The 17797-nt window shown below is 41.1% G+C and overlaps 1 protein-coding gene across 2 annotated transcripts in view; it reads right to left on the bottom strand.

The window, feature by feature from the left end:
- Positions 1-17797, bottom strand: part of LOC123510952 (paramyosin, long form-like) — a 56319-nt gene that overhangs the window by 21974 nt on the left and 16548 nt on the right. For both annotated transcript variants that reach the window (XM_045266484.1, XM_045266482.1), the window contains exons 2-11: positions 13175-13231; positions 11833-11919; positions 10059-10225; positions 7640-7838; positions 6350-6475; positions 5438-5634; positions 4796-4928; positions 4094-4310; positions 3612-3739; positions 1134-1246 (exon numbers count right to left, since the gene is read on the bottom strand). In XM_045266484.1, the coding sequence (XP_045122419.1) occupies positions 1134-1246; positions 3612-3739; positions 4094-4310; positions 4796-4928; positions 5438-5634; positions 6350-6475; positions 7640-7838; positions 10059-10225; positions 11833-11919; positions 13175-13231 (1424 nt within the window). The remainder of the gene's footprint in view (positions 1-1133; positions 1247-3611; positions 3740-4093; positions 4311-4795; positions 4929-5437; positions 5635-6349; positions 6476-7639; positions 7839-10058; positions 10226-11832; positions 11920-13174; positions 13232-17797) is intronic.

Genomic DNA, 17797 nt, shown 5'->3' with positions numbered 1-17797 from the left:
CTAATGACTGTTTAAAGCTCCATAATGATTGTTCAGAGCTCAATGACTGTTCAGAGCTTCTTTGTGACTGTTCAGAGCTCCATTATGACTGTTCAGAGCTCCCTTATGAATGTTCAGAGCTTCCTTATGACTGTTCAGAGCTCAATGACTGTTCAGAGCTTCCTTGTGACTGTTCAGAGCTCCATTATGACTGTTCAGAGCTCCCTATTGACTGTTCAGAGCTCACTTATGACTGTTCAGAGCTCCATTATGACTGTTCAGAGCTTCCTAATGACTGTTCAGAGCTCCATGACTGTTCAAAGCTCCATAATGACTGTTCAAAGTTCCCTAATGACTGTTTAAAGCTCCATAATGATTGTTCAGAGCTCAATGACTGTTCAGAGCTTCCTTGTGACTGTTCAGAGCTCCATTATGACTGTTCAGAGCTCCCTTATGAATGTTCAGAGCTTCCTTATGACTGTTCAGAGCTCACTTATGACTGTTCAGAGCTCAATGACTGTTCAGAGCTTCTTACTGACTGTTTAGAGCTCCCTTATGACTCAGTACTTGCAGCTTGATCATTTAGTCTATTGTACACATCTACTACTCCGTTTGACAACCCATTCCTTCATATCTCAATTCTTATTCAAACTTTATCAAGCTTGACCCATTTTTCATCTTCCTATGTCACGCATCTATGTACCTCTCTATTTCAGAACCCATTCCTTGTATCTCAATTCGTACTATAACTTTATCAAGCTTGAATTCCTTTTTTTCTCGTCCTGTTTCACACATCTATCATTATTTCAAAACCCATTCCTTCATATCTCAATTCTTACTGTAATTTCATCAAGCTTGGATCCATTTTTTCTCGTCCTATTTCACGCATCTGCCTCTCCATTTCACAACCCATTACTTCTTATATCATTTCTTACTCTAATTATATCAAGCTTGACCCTTTATTTCTCGTCCTGTTTCGCTCATCTACCACTCAGGCTCTAGACTAACTTTATTAACCTTTTAGGGAACTCTCAATCAAGTGGGCCTTTTTCTTGCCCTTGACCACCTTCCCCTCTTCCATAAAAATAAATAAATAAATAAATAAATAAAACATTTGAGAACAACCCTAATAAGTGAATTGTGTCAGTACTCACCGAACAGACTCCAGCTCTTCCTCCCTAATGGTCAGCTTCTTCTCTATTTCCACCCTGTAGCTCTGGTATTCGTTGCTCATCCTGATAAAGCGGTGTTCCTCCTCCTTGCGGGCCTACACCAGGGAGACAAACAAAGGAGGTTCAATACTTTACCCTTAGGAACACCAGTTAATATTTTGGGTTTTTTTTCTCTCTCTGTATGTGTTTTTTCAATTTGAATTTGTGTTTGAGTTAACTTCGGTGTTCCTCCTTCTTGTGGCTCTATTCCAGGGAGACAAACAAAGGAGGTTCAATACTTTACCCTTAGGAACACCGGTTAATATTTTGGGGTTTTTTCTCTCTCTCTGTTTGTGTTTTTTCAATGGGAATTTGTGTTTGAGTTAACTTTGGTGTTCCTCCTTCTTGTGGCTCTATTCCAGGGAGACAAACAAAGGAGGTTCAATACTTTACCCTTAGGAACACCGGTTAATATTTGGGGGTTTTCTCTCTCTCTGTTTGTGTTTTTTCAATGGGAATTTGTGTTTGAGTTAACTTTGGTGTTCCTCCTTCTTGTGGCTCTATTCCAGGGAGACAAACAAAGGAGGTTCAATACTTTACCCTTAGGAACACCGGTTGATATTTGTTTATTTTTTCTCTCTCTCTGTATGTGTTTTTTCAATGGGAATTTGTGTTTGAGTTTACTTTGGTGTTCCTCCTCCTTGTGGCTCTATTCTAGGGAGACAAACGAAGGAGGTTCAATACTTTACCCTTAGGAACACCGGTTAATACTCTCTCTCTCTCTCTCTCTCTCTCTCTCTCTCTCTCTCTGTCTCTCTCTCTCTGTATGTGTTTTTTCAATGAGAATTTGTGTTTGAGTTAGCTTTGGTGTTCCTCCTTCTTGTGGCTCTATTCCAGGGAGACAAAGAGAGAAGGTTCATTACTACGCCCTTAGGATCACCGGTTTATATTTGTTTTTCTCTCTGTTTGTGTTTTTCAATGGAACTTGTGTTTGAGTTAGTTTTGGTGTTCCTTTTACTTACGAGCCTACAGTAAGAAGACAAACAGAGGAGGTTCATTACTTTGCCTTAAGGAACACCGGTTTATATTTGTTTTTCTCTCTGTTTGTGTTATTTTCAATGGAAATTTGCGTTTGAGTTAGTTTTGGTGCTCCTCTTCCTTACTAGCCTACAGCAAGAGGACAAACAGAGGATGTTCAATACTATGCCTTTAGGAACACCAGTCTAAGTTAGTTTTCTCTTATTTTGTGTTCTCTTTAATGGAAACTTTGGTGTTTCTTCTCCTTACGGGCTTACACCAGAAAGACAAACAGAGGAAGTTCAATAGTTTGCCTTTAGGAACACCAGTTTAACCCCTTCAGTACTGAGACGCATTTCTATCTTGATCTTTGGATACGATTAGACGGTTTTATTTGCATTAGGAAGGGTCTATGGAGGTCAGAAGATTAATGGTCGGAGTCTTTACTATTTTAATCCCAACATATGTTTCTAAAACTGCATAAAATCACTTAACAGAAACAAAAATAAAAATGGAAATGCGTCCTGATACTGAAGACATTAAGTTTGTTTTTCTATTAGTTTGTGTTCTTTTCAGTAGGAATTTTGGTGTTCCTCCTCCTTGCTTTGCTACACCAGGAAGACAAACAGAGGAGGTTCATTACTATGCCTTTTGGAACACCACTTTAAGTTTGTTTTTCTCTTATTTTGTTCTTTTTTTCAATGGGAATATGTATTTGAGTTAGTTTTGTGTCTTACTGTGTTTTGTTAATCTTTGAAAGTCACTGTGTGTGTTATGTTTGTGTTTTGTTGCTTGTTTTTTAACGAAATACTCGGAGAAATTGCTTGTTTATGTTTGTTTTGCTTACTTACTGTGTTTCTTTTAATGGGAGTTCATGTTACAGCTAGTTTTGTGTCTCAGCGTGTGTTTGTCAATGTGGTGGTCTTATTATGCTTTTTTTTTTCATCTTCCCTTACTGTGTGTTACTCAATATCAGTCCCTTCAGTACCATGACGCGTTTCCATATCATCTTTGCTTACTATTAGGTCATTTCATACAGCTTCAGAAACTTATGTAGGGGATTTAGATAGTGAATACTGTGGCCATTGATCTTCTGACCTCCATAGACTATTCCTAATGTCAATAAAATGGTCTAATCTTATACAAATCTCAAGGTAAACATGTGTCCCAGCATTGAAGGAGTTACCTCTTTTATTGAGTGCATAGATGACTCAAATTCCATTCCAAAACTCTCCCAAAATAGGTAATTATCTCACTACTCTCCCATCCCTCTCCCAGACCCTTAGACTCTCCCATTCCTCTCCCTCTCTCCCACTCTTCCACTACTCTCCCAGATAACATTCCTAAACTCTCATTCCATCCTTCTGTTTCAAGTAACCCCATTCACTCTCCCACAACTATCCCTCTCCTGCCATCCCTCTCCCATCCCTTTCCCACTCTCCCATGACTCTCTCAGGTACTCACGTTCTCAGACTCGCTCAGACCGTTGGCCAGCTCGTTCCTCTCAGCCTCCAGACGGCGGATCTCGAGTTCAAGGTCGTGCTTCAGGCGGGTCAGGTCACCAACAGTTCCCTTCAGGTCACCATTCTCAACTGTGTAGAAGAGACAGAGAGAGAGAGAGAGAGAGAGAGAGAGAGAGAGAGAGAGAGAGAGAGAGAGAGAGAGAGAGAGAGAGAGAGAGAGAGAGAGAGAGAGAGAGAGAGAGAGGATGGGATGTTAGTTTATGATGTAATGTAATAGAGTAAAGGTTGAAACACACACACACACACACACACACACACACACACACACACACACACACACACACACACACACACACACACACCTTCAAACAAACAACATTCAACCGAGAAAAAACAAAACTTGAACAGAAAAAAAAATAGACAAAAAAAAAAAAAAACACTACCACAACCACTACCACCACCAGCACCACCACCACCACCTACCACTGAGTTTCTTGAAGTCGTAGGAAAGCTTCTCGTGGATCTCCTTGACGTGTTCATATTCCTGCACAATCTTGGTATATTCAGCGGTGCGCACCTTCAGATCCTTGGAGGTCTGTTCGTAAAGCATGTTCAGCTCCTCGTACTTCACCAGCAGGGTCTTGTATTCACGGTCCACGGTCTCCAGACGAGCCTTCACTTCCCTGTGGTTGTTGTTAGCCTGTGGGAGTGAAGAGAGCGGCGTGTCAGCGTGTCAGAGTGTGTTAGGGTGTATCAGTGAGAGGGTACTATTGGTGGTGTGTGTATGCGTGTGTCAGAGTGTAAGAGTTTCAACGTGTCAGAGTGTCAGGGCGTCAGAGTGTATCAGTGAACAGGTATTAGTGTGTCAGCGTGTCAGAGTGTATCAGAGAGTATCAGTGAGCGAGTACTATTGGTGTGAGAATATTGGTATGTTTGTGTGGTGTTAGAATGTGTGTTTGGGGTTAAATTGCTATGTTTATGGTGTTGTTAAGTGAGGAAAGGAGGAAAAATGGTGTTTGCTTGGTAGTAGTGCAGAAAGATTCATTATAATGTAGAAAATGGTGTTTTTGTGTGGTGTGGTGAAGTATTGTGGGTCTGTTTCATGTTGAATTATGGTGTTGTGGAGGGAATGTGAAGATCGCTCCCTCAACACCCTACCCCCACCCTCAAACACCCAACACTCACCTTCTCCAAGTCCAGAATGAGAATCTCGATCTCCTGCGACAGGCGGCTCTTCTGCTTCTCGAGACCAGTGACCTTCTGCGTGAGGGTGGTGATGTGCTCCTCCAGCTCCAGGATCTTGATGTTCATCTTCTTCCTGCGCAGAGAAGGGCGCGGCGTCAGGGTAGGGGAGAGAGAGAGAGAGAGAGAGAGAGAGAGAGAGAGAGAGAGAGAGAGAGAGAATGTTGAGGTGCTGGATCACCCTTAAAAACCACCAATGGTACTCCCTTAAAAACTCCATTACCACTCCGTTCACTCTTTCAACCCCCTGCCTCCCTCCCTCCCTCCCTCCCTCCCTCCCTCTCTGCCTTCCTCTCCCCTTCCTCTTCCCCTCTTTGCCTGTCTGCCTGCCTCCCTCCCTCCTTGCTTGCCTCCCTCCGTCCCTGCCTGCACGCTTTCTTCTCTCCCTCCCTGCCTCCTTCTGTCTCCCTTCCTCCTTCCCTCATTCTCTCCCTACCTGCCTCCTTCCCTACCTCCCTCCTTCCTTCCCCGCCTTCCTTCCTGCTTGCCTCTTCCCTTCTTCCCTGCCTCACCCCCTGCCTCCTTTTCTGCCTTCCTCTCTCCCTCCCTGTCTACTTATCTCCCTGCCTGTCTGCCTTCACTCACTTCATTTCGTCAACATCGTCAGCGTGGGCGCGGCATTCCTGTTCGTATTTGCTCCTGAAGGCCAGTGCTGCCTGTGCCTCGCTGCTGTACTTGCGCTCCATGTCCAGACGAAGCTCACACTCCTCCTCATAAGACCTGCGGGCCACGCCAAGCTCGTTCCCAACATTGGTCAGTTCCAGCTCCAGCTTGTGGCGACGCTGAATTGGGAGAAGGTGCAAGAAGGTTACTGTTTGTGGTGAAGGTAGTAATGCTGCTGCTACTATTACTGCTACTGTTGCTTTTACTGCTACTACTACTACTACCCTGCTGCTGCTACTACTACTACTGCTGCTGCTACTACTACTACTACTGCAACTTTTCGTCTGTAATAGTGAAAGAGGTATTACTGTTTTTGCTACTATTACTACTACTACTACTACTACTACTACTACTGCAACTTTTTGTCTTCCTACTCTTCACCCTCCTCTTACTACTACTAATCCTTCTTCTCCTGTTTCTCAATAATCATTATCACCATTCATCTTCCTCCTCCTCCCACCACTACCACTACCACTACTACTACTACTACTACTACTACTACTACTACTACTACTACTACTACTGCTTTCTTCCCCTACCCATCTTCAACCTTCTCCTTTCATTATTTTCTTACTTTCATCTTCCGATCATCATTACCTCACATTTCCTCTTACCCACCACCACCACTACCACTACCACTACCACCACTACCACCACTACGACTACTACCACTACCATCACCACCCTGCTCTCTGGCTAACTCCTTTCTTATCTTTTGGGAGCTTACAGTTTAAGTGAATATTTCCTTTTTATTTTTTGCCATTAGTAAGCGTCCCTCTTGCATAAAAAAAAAAAAGCACCACCACCACCACCACCACCACCACCAGCACCTACCTGTTCCTCACTATCGTACTTCCTCCTGAATTCCTCGACGGTGCTGCTGCTGCTCTTCAGGCTGTAGTTTAGCTCCTCGATCTTCACCTTCAGCTCCTGCACCACCTTCGTCAGCTCCACGTTCTCCTGCAGGTGGAAGAGGTGGAGTGAGTGAGTGAGTGGATTGTGGATTAGAAAAAAGGGGTTTATTTTGGGTTTATTCCTGTTTTTTCTCTCTCTCTTTTTCTGTGTTAAAATTGTGGATTGTCGATTAGAGAAGTGGATTTATTTGCAGTTTATTTATTTATTTATTTATTTTCTGTAGCAGGGTTGTGGATTAGTGGATTGTGGGTAGGAAAGTGGGTTTATTTGTGTTTTAATTTTTTCCTCTCCTTGTGTATCAATGATTGGTGTTCAGTGGAAGGAAATTGTAATAAAGAAAGGTCACTGTTGCCATTACCATTAGTCGTTGAAAAGGAGAAAAATAAGAAGGAAGAGGATGAAATATATCAAGACATCCAGTACTTTAGAAGGATAATGATAATGGCAGTAATAGAAAGAAGGAAGAAAGAAATAAAAAAAAACTTAGAAAAATAATGATAAGAGTGATGAATAATTGAATAAGTAAAATTTGACCACCACCATCATCACCACTCGATGAAAAAGAGAAGAGAAGAAAAAATAGGAAAATATAAAGTAAAAACATTAACTCTTTGAAATATAATCAATAAGTAACCACCACCACCACCACCACCACCACCACTACCACCATCATCACCACACCACCACCACCACTCGAAAAACAAGAAGAAAAAAAAGAAGAAAAAAGAGGAAAAAAGAGGAAGAAATAAAATAAAAAACATCCTTTCCTTAAAAATAAAGAAAAATAACAGTAACAAATAGTGAGATATGCAAAACATCACCACCACATCATCACCACATCACCACCACCACATCACCACCAACACCACCACTACCACCAACATCACCACATCACCACATCACTAACACCACCACATCACCACCATACATACTACTACCATCACCACATCACACATTTACCACATCACCACCTGACATAACACCACTACGTAACCACTACCACCACCACATCACACATTCATCACCACAGCACCACCACCACATCATCATCACCACCACCACATCAACACCAACATAACCACATCACCATCACCACCACCTGACACCACATACGAGTAACCACTACCACACACCACATAACCATTACCATCACCACATCACCACCACGACACCACTACCACCAACATCACCATTATCATCACCACGTACCACACTGAGGCGCTGCTTGGAGGAGGTGATGTCCACGATGGTGCGGCTGAGTTCCTCCACCCTGATGTTGAGTTCGCTAATCTGCACGCTGAGGGACTTGATGGTCTTGTGGCTCGAGGCAGACTCAAAGGTCATCTTCTCCAGCTGCTCAGACAGTTCAATCACTTCCGTCTGGGCCTTCGCCTTCTCCTTCTCGACCCTGGGAAGCACAAACGAAGGAAAGATTAATTTAGTACCAGTTTAGTTGTGTTTAAGAGAGGCCAAGGTAAAAAATCGTGAGTCTAGGTTTTCTCCTTCTCGATCCTGGACACCACAGCGAAGGAAAGATTAATTTTGGTCCAGTATATTGATGTTTAGTTGTGTTTAAGAGAGGCCAAGGTAAAAAATCGTGAGTCTAGGTTTTCTCCTTCTCGATCCTGGACACCACAGCGAAGGAAAGATTAATTTTGGTCCAGTATATTGATGTTTAGTTGTGTTTAAGAGAGGCCAAGGTAAAATGTTGAGTCTAGTCTTTCTCCTTCTTGACCCTGGGCAGCACAACAAGAGAAAGATTGATTTAGTTCCAGTATGTTGATGTTTAGTTGTGTTTAAGAGAGAGCAGGGTGAAAAATAGGTGTGGGAAAGCAGGTTTGGAGTGCTACAGACAAATGTGTGGTTGTTGGATAAGAGAAAGAAAGACTACGAATGTTTTTTTAATCCTTTATGTTGAAGTTTAGTTGTGTTTGAGTTGAAGTTTGGTAGTGCTCAGGCTGGTTAGGATAAAAAAAAAATTAGGGTAGTTTTACAATGATTTTCAGAAGTTTTGGTATGGAAGTTTAAAAGAGAACGAAGGAAAGATTAATTTAGATCCGTTATTTTGAAGTTTAGTTGTGTTTAAGAGCGGCCAGGGTCAAAATTATGGGCCTTCTCTCCAGTGCATTGAAATTCAGTTGTGTTTAAGAGAGACTAGGGTCAAAATTATGAGTCTACGCCTTCTTGACCCTGGACAACAGGACGAGGGAAAGATGAATTTAGGCACGTTATGTTGAAGTTAGGATGCTTTCAGACAGTTCAGGATCAAAATTAGGGTACTTTTTCAATGATTTTCAGAAGTTTAGGTATTGGAGTTTGAGGAGAAGAAAGCAAAGATGAATTTAAATCCGTTATGTTGAAGTTAGATTGTGTTGAAGAGAAGGTAGGGTTAAAATTAAGGATTTGGACCTTCTTCTTCTCGATCCTGGACAACACAACAAAGAAAAGGTGAATTTATGTCCAGTGTATTGAAGTTTAATTGTGTGTAACTCCTTCAGTATCATGACAAGTTTCCATATTCATTCTGGCTACTATTTGGTGATCTTACACAGCTTCAGAAACTTATGTGGGGATTGAAATAGTGAAGATTCTGACCATTAATCTTCTGACCTCCATAGACTCTTCCTAATGTCAATGAAATAGTCTAATCGTACACAAATCTCAAGATAAACAATGCGTCCCAGTACTGAAGGGGATTAAGTTGAAGCTTGATAGTGTTCCGAAGGATTAGAGTCAAAACTAAGATTTTCAAAAGCTTTGGCAATGAATTTTGAAAGCGAACGAAGCAAAGATCAATTTAACTTTAGTATATCAAAGTTAGTAGTGCTAGAACAAGTGAGGGTATAAATTAAAGTACTTTTCCCATGATTTTAGGCCCGTTATGTTGAAGTTATGATCTGTTAAGAGAGGCAGGGTCAAAATTATAGCCCTTGAACTTCTCGACTCTATGCAGCACAACGAAGGGAAGATGAAATGAAGTCCAGTATATCGAAGTTTAGTAGTATTCAGGAAGTTTAGAGTCAATATTGGGATACTTTTCCAGGATTTTAAGAAGTTGGAATCTTCAATTTTCTCCTCCACGATTTTGAGAAGGAGAATAAGTCCAAGATCAATTCACTACGATGGGAGAAACAGAGAGACAGAGAGACAGAGACTTCACAACGTACTTCCTCTCAGAATTGACGAGAGAGAGGGAAGCAAAGAGGCAGGAAAGAAAAGAGACATAATAGCAGAGAGACAAGAAAGAGACATAGAGATAGAGACACAGGGAAACAAAGGAAACAGAGAAGTAGAGAGAGAGACAGAGAGACACCATCGGAGAGAAAGAAGCAGATACAGAGAGACAGAGAAGCAGAGACAGAGGAGCAGGGAAACAGAGAGACAGAACTAGAGAGACAGAGAGATAGAGACACAGAAAGACAGCAGAGAAAAGGAAGCAGAGAGACAGAGAACCAGAGAGACAAAACTAGGGACAAAGAGAGACAGAGAACCAGAGAGAGTCAGAGAACCAGAGAGAGACAGTGAACCAAAGAGACACACAGACAAAGACAAAGACACCGACACAGACACACAGATGCAAAGAACCAGACAAAAAGAGACACACAGACACACAAACTTCCAGACTTACTTGCTCCTGGACTTGGTGAGAATGTCGATCTGGTCCTGGAAGTCCACCACGGCCTCCTGGTGCTTCTTTTTGAGGATGTGGTGGGTCTGTTCGCTCTCCAGGTGCACATCTTCCAGCAGCTTCCTCAGCTTGGCCAGCTCCGCGTCCCTCTTCTTGTTGATCTCAATCTGAAGGGCGAGGCAACACATGTCAAAGAGAATAAAGAGGAGGAATATGAGTAGGAGAATGATGGGAGAGGGGAGAGACGAGGAAGTGAAGGAAATAGAAGAGGAAGAGGAAGAAGAGGAGGAGGAGGAAGAGGAGAAGGAGGAGAAGGAGGAAGTATATTATTACTACTATTAACCTCTTCAGTACCATGACGTGTTTCCATATTCATTCTGCTTACTATTTGGCAAATTTATACAGCTTCAGAAACTTGTGTGGAGGATTAAAATTGTGAAGACTCTGGATATTGATCTTCTGACCTCCATAGACCTTCTGAATGTCAATAAAATGGTCTAATCGTACACATATCTCAAGGTAAAAATATGTCCCAGTATTGAAGAGGTTAATTATGCTCATTTAGGTAAGGTTCCTGCTTTATCTGCTCCTTTTATGAGTTTCTTCCCTTGATAACCATTCTTTACTTCTTGCAGTGTCTTTTTTTTTTGGTAATATTTGTGAGATCTTAAGGTCTTATCTTTTCTGAGCGTGTGTGAATGAGCAGGCTTGTCTTGCTTTAACTTTTTACGTTATGGCCTATAGCGCCTGTAGGTATACTTGAAGAGTATGGGAAGCGCTGTCTAACTTCCTCCCATTAGCGGCGTAGGCAATTTTAATGGTGATATGGGTCCTAATATCAAACCATTCGACAAAGTTTCAAGGCGGCTCGTGGTAGGATTCGAACCTACGCATGGACGTCTTCCCGATCCCTACGTCTCGTCAAAACCAACTCCACACCCTCAATATAACCTTTCCCTCGTATCATGCAGCATCTAACAACAATAAAGACATCTCTGAGCTTGGTAGGAAAAGGAAAGACAGTGAAAATAGTTACCAGAAGGCCCGCATTCAGAAACGCTTTGCCCTCTCACCACGACTATTTTCCAAAGCCACAGAGATGATTAGCGAGGTTTTCAAGAGTGTTTCCCATGTTAATAATGTAGAAATCTTGTCACTCTGGATCTAGAACCGTAAAAACATCTTAAAAAAACGCCATTCTCTCTCACCACGACTGTTTTCCAAGGCCACAGAGATGATTAGCGGGGATTTCAAGTGTTTCTCGTTAATAATGTAGAAATCTTGTCACTCTGTATGTAAAACCGTAAACACATATTTAAAAGCTAGTGTAAATTCAAATAAAGCCTTTTGAAATAGTAAAGATGAAGCAGAAAAGTGTTTGAGAATACGAGTGTGATTTGGGTTGCGTGTGAGTGTTGCCTTTGAAACAGAATAGGCTGTTCCCTCATTTATCCTTATTATCTCTCTTACCCTTCCTTCTCTTTCCTTCTTTCTATTTCCATTATTATCCCATGATTATGCACTGTTTTGTTTATTCCATCAGGATTAATATATTCAAAAAGATTTCTTGTTTCTATAATGTTTTGACGCGAGTTTTATTATCGACATCCTTTCTACGTAACTATCTCTCTTACCCTACTCTCTTTTTCTTTCTATTTCCATTATTACACCAAGAATATGCACTGTTCTATTTATTCTATCAGCATTAATATATTAAAAAAAGGTTTCTTGTTTCTATATTGTTTGAACGCGGATTTAATGTTGACGTCCGTACCTGTCCATCGGCGCCGGCTTCGACCTCCTCAATGCGCTCAGTCAGCTGGATAACTTGCACACTGAGATCGGCCTTATCGCGTTCAACCTGGAATAAAGAACCACAATAAATAAACACAAAATAAAACACTACAACTACACTTTGATACACCCTAACCACAGAGCCTAGATAACCTATTAAACTATCAAAAATCCTAAGCCATGAGTCATGAATCCGAACAAAGCAGAGAAAACCACGTGTGTACTAGTTAAAAATTATGTGCAATGTTTTTTTGTGATATTCTGGATAAAGTTCGCTATTCTGTGAGTCGATATGAAGCACAGAGGTTAATTAATGATCCAGGTGTAGGGAGTGTGGTGAAACATGTGGTATTGAGTGAAATGAAGGAGTAAATAGCGGAAAACCAACTGTGGGTAAGTGTCTTTGTGTTCTGTGTGACCTGTTGACTTGTAAGGTGAAGTAACGTATCAGGTGTGTGTTGATGTGCAGGTGTGTTGTCACGCGCTTGTAATGTGCCTATGTGTGTCTATCTATGTGTCTATCTACCTATCTATCTGTGTGTATTACCTATTAATCTATTTATCTATCTATCTGTCTGTCTCTGTCTATCTAACTGTATAATGGATTGTCTCATTGTCACCACCACCACCACCACCAGCACTACTTAGCGTGACTCGTGCCAACTAGTTTTATTAGAGCAAGTCTCTCTCTCTCTCTCTCTCTCTCTCTCTCTCTCTCTCTCTCTCTCTCTCTCTCTCTCTCTCTCTCTCTCATTGGACTTCCTGTTGAGAGAGAGAGAGAGAGAGAGAGAGAGGTGGTTGATTAAGCAAAGTACTGAATTTCTTTTCAGTATTAACACACACACACACACACACACACACACACACTGACAGGTTAATGAACTTCTATCGCCTCTCATCGAACAATAGGGAGTTTGTGGCACTTGGCATGGCATTCTTGACCTTATTGGCTCGGTACTTAAGGCTCATTTTGTCGAGAGTTTAATCACCCTTGTCAAACTAAGAGGGAGTTGATATGGCATGGGATTATTGCCTTTATTATCACAGTAGATAAGGTTGACAATTCAGATGTTTATTATCATTACTCATTATTATATTATTATTATTATTATTATTATTATTATTATTATTATTATTATTATTATCATCATCATTATTGCTATTCTATTTATTTATTAATTTATTTTTGATAATTTATTAGCTTTAGTTTTGCAATATTTTTTTTTTTTCTCTCTCTCTCTCTCACACACACACACACACACACACACACACACACACACACACACACACACACACACACACACACACACACACACACTTACCCTCTGCCTTAGCTCCCTCTCGTACTCAATGTCGTCCATAAGAAGGCGAATCTTGTCCTGGAAAAGAAAGAAAACAAGTTATTTTTTTTCACACCGACTAAAATAAAATAAATAGATTGATAGATAAATTAATAGTATTTTTTTTCTTTTTTTTCTCTCTTTGTTTGTAAGATAAATTGAAGGTGTTACTTTCAAATATATTTTCTTATTTTTCTTCTTGCTCTTTTCTTTTCTCTTATAAATTTTCATTTGGTATTGATTGTATGTTGAAGATTACTACTACTACTACTACTACTACTACTACTACTACTACTACTACTACTACTACTACTACTACTATTACTACCACCACAACTACTACTATCACAACAACAACAACAACAACTACTACTACTACTACTACTACTACTACTACTACTACTAATAATAATAATAATAATAATAATAATAATAATAATAATAGGAAGAGAATTGTAAGACGAGATGGCTGAGACTAGGAGGAGGAGGAGGAGGAGGAGGAGGAGGAGGAGGAGGAGGAGGAAGAGTAGAGTGATGAGTAATCAGGGAAATATTGCAAACAGGAGACAAACCATTTTCTTTGCCAAGTTGCGTTTTCTGTTTCTCTCTCTCTCTCTCTCTCTCTCTCTCTCTCTCTCTCTCTCTCTCTCTCTCTCTCTCTCTCTCTCTCTCTCTCTCTCTCTCTCTCTCTCTCATGACCTTTAGTAATCTAGAATTTGTCACATTTTTACTAATATGAATGAAACTTTTGATGGAGGAGGAGGAGGAGAAGAGGAAGAGGAAGAGGAGGAGGAGGAGGAGGAGGAGGAGGAGGAGCAGCGTTGACACCCTGCTAAGGTAATGGTTCCTCTTTTACTCTTATTTTAGAACGGGGAAGCTGGCTCTCTCTCTCTCTCTCTCTCTCTCTCTCTCTCTCTCTCTCTCTCTCTCTCTCTCTCTCTCTCTCTCTCTCTCTCTGGACCTCATAATGTGGAGAAATTCTGAATATATTGGAGAGAGAGAGAGAGAGAGAGAGAGAGAGAGAGAGAGAGAGAGAGAGAGAGAGAGAGAGAGAGAGAGAGAGAATTTTAAGTATGTACAAACTCTCACACACACACACACACACACACACACACACACACACACACACACACACACACACACACACACACACACACACACACACACACACACAAATAGACGCGGAACCAGCACACACTAATTTAAACCCTTTGGAATCAAGTCTTAAGGATCAAAATAGAACCATCCCTCTTACTCTTCCTGGTTTAGTGAAGAATAGCTTTATCTTCACGCTAATTGGTGGTAGCAGTAGTAGTAGTAGTAGTAGTAGTAGTAGTAGTAGTAGTAGTAGTAGTAAATAGAATAAAGGTGGTGGTGATAGTAGTGGTGGTGATGGTGGTGATGGTGATGGTGATTATGGTTGCTATTTTGTCTCCAAGGCCTTTCTCTCTCTCTCTCTCTCTCTCTCTCTCTCTCTCTCTCTCTCTCTCTCTCTCTCTCTCTCAAGGTCACTGATATCACTATTTTTCATCTTTTTCCATCATAATGCAAGTTTTGTACTAAAGAAACGCCTCTACACACACACACACACACACACACACACACACACACACACACACACACACACACACACACACACACACACACACACACACACACACACAGAGATTGACAAGTAGTAGAAACACTGACAGACAGAAAGGTAAACAGTGTGTGTGTGTGTGTGTGTGTGTGTGTGTGTGTGTGTGTGTGTGTGTGTTTCATTCTCATGGTACAAAGCCTCATAAAAAGACCATTGAGAGAGAGAGAGAGAGAGAGAGAGAGAGAGAGAGAGAGAGAAAGTGCATGCTTTTCTCATTATCCAATCAAATTCCTGTTCTTTTTTTTTCTCCTCTTCTTTTTCCTCCTCTTTTCCTCTTACACCCACCCACCCACACACACACACACACACACACACACACACACACACACACACACACACACACACACACACACACACACACACACACACACTTCTGAACAGTATAACAAACATAACAACAATCTATACTCCTCTATATCTTTTGTTTTTCTTCTTTTACAGTTTAAGTTAAACAGGATTGGATTCTAAGCAGGATGGGATCGGATCGTCTTTAAGAAGAATTGGATCCTTTTCAGTGAGTACCCGGGAGTGTTGACCTATTGTAGTGAGTGTCCATTCAGTTATTTAGGACACGCAAGCAGACTAATCGTGTTTTTGTGTTTCCGTGTCAACCGGCTGTGTTTTATTTTCTCTCTCTCTCTCTCTCTCTCTCTCTCTCTCTCTCTCTCTCTCTCTCTCTCTCTCTCTCTCTCTCTCTCTCGCCATAGAAAAAGCAAGCTTGATTATTTGATATATTCATTTCTTCCTTTTTCTTTTCTTTTCCTTTCTTTTCTTCCTTTTTTTCTTCTTTGTCTCTCGCAGTGATAGGAAAAGAGGAAGGAAACTAAAACGAAAGGTAAGATTGTTTTTTTTTTTTTCTCTTTCTTTTCTTTTTCCCGTGATAGAAAAGAAGGAAGGAAAAAAGGAACCCACGAAATCATTACTTTTTCTCCACTTGTGTTTGTCTTTCCTTTGTTGTTCATTATGTTTGTCTTCGCTGTATTGCATTTCTTATCATTCTATCTATCTATTTATTCATTTATTCACTTATCGTTATCCTTATTAACAATTGCGATAGTGAAAGTCATTAACAGTTGATGTCATAAAATTGTGTTTAGTTTTTATTCATTTATTTCTACCATGTGGGCTTTTCACGGGAATTTCTAGGCTAAAGGGGATACTTTTTGTGGTACATCCTATCTGAAAGCCCACCCGCTAGGAAACCGTTGCCCCGAGTGAGGAAGCCCAACCTACACTCGGACCGTGGACAGGATTCGAACCCGTGCGCTTGGAGACCCCTCGGACCCCAAAGCACGCATAGTTCCACTGTACCACTGTAGCCCGAAGAGATATAAATTTTCCTGTTAGTTTCTCATAAAATTACAAGTTGCTCATTTGAAACTGCATCCATTTATTCACTTAACCCACCACTAATAACCTTATAGCGCCATTAGACCCTTCAGTACCATAACGTGTTCCCATATTCATTCTGCTTACTATTTGATGACTTTACACAGCTTCAAAAATTCATGTGGGGGATTGAAATAGTGAAGACAGTGGCCATTAGTTTTCTGACCTCCATAGATCCTTCCTAATGTCAATAAAATGGTCTAATCACACCAAAAACTCAAGGTAGAAATGCGTCCTAGTACTGAAGGAGTTATAAACATCAACGTCATTATGTCGCATACTAAGAGACCAGTTGACTTGATGAGAGAGAGAGAGAGAGAGAGAGAGAGAGAGAGAGAGAGAGAGAGAGAGAGAGAGATAGCAATAATATGAGTGTTCTTGATAAGAGTGACAAATCAACAAGAGAGAGAAAAAAAAGCAAAGAAATAACAAAAAATATCACTTTTTGAAAGGAACCGAGAGAGAGAGAGAGAGAGAGAGAGAGAGAGAGAGAGAGAGAGAGAGAGAGAGAGAGAGAGATCAATATGACATGGAGGGTGGCAAGTGTGTGTGCCCAAATATGCCCACACTTCTCCGTGCCAACACATAACTGAGCCGAAAGGAAGAAGAAGAAGAAGAAGAAGAAGAAGAGGAGGAGGAGAAGGCAGGCAGGGGGTGGTGGGAGACGTTAGGGTGGGAGGACATGGGAGAGAGGCTGTGCTGGGGGCTGGAGGGTTGGGGGAGGTGGAAAAAAGAGTCAGCCTTTGGAGCCAAATGCTGAGAATCCCACACAGAAAACTATCTTAGCAAAATTGAAGCAGAAGAGAAGGAAAATTTTTAGTGTGTGTGTGTGTGTGTGTGTGTGTGTGTGTGTGTGTGTGTGTGTGTGTGTGTGTGTGTATTTCTTGTGCTTTGGTGTGTTTTGGGTGTGTTTTGAGTGTTTGGGTGTGTTAGGGTGTGTTTTGGGTGTGTATTGAGTGTGGGTGTGTTTTTAGCGAGTTTGGGTGTGTTAGGGTGTGTTTGGAGTGTTTGGGTGTGTTTTTAACGAGTTTGGGTGTGTTAGAGTGTGTTTTGGGTGTGTTTTTAGCGAGTTTGGGTGTGTTAGGATGTGTTTGGGGTATGTTTTGAGTGTTTGGATGTGTTAGGGTGTGTTTGGGGTGTGTTTGAGTGTGTGGGTGTGTTTTTAACGAGTTTGGGTGTGTTAGGGTGTGTGAGGTGTGTTTTGAATATTTGGGTGTGTTTTTAGTGAGTTTGGGTGTGTTAGGGTATGTTTTGGAGGTGCTTTGAGTGTTTGAGTGTGTTTTGATTGTTTTGGTAGTGTTGTGGGTGTGTTTAGGTGTGTTTTGAGTGTTTTGCATGTGTATTTGGGTGTGCTTTGAATGTTTGAGCAAGTTTGGGTCTGTTTTGAGTGTCTTGAATGTGTTTGTGTGTGTTTTGAGTGTAATTGAGTGAGTTTTAAGAGAATTTGGGTGTGTTTTGAGTATCTTGAATGTGTTAATGTGTGTTTTGAGTATATTTGGGTGTATTTGAGTGTGGTGTGAGCGAGTGACATTTAAACACTAGAGAGAGATCATTTAAAACTAAACTAGAGAGAG

Source organism: Portunus trituberculatus, chromosome 30 (genome assembly GCF_017591435.1).
Source record: "Portunus trituberculatus isolate SZX2019 chromosome 30, ASM1759143v1, whole genome shotgun sequence".
NCBI lineage: Eukaryota > Metazoa > Arthropoda > Malacostraca > Decapoda > Portunidae > Portunus > Portunus trituberculatus.
The sequence above is the reverse complement of the archived record's forward strand: the minus strand, read 5'-3'. Positions and strand labels throughout refer to the sequence as shown.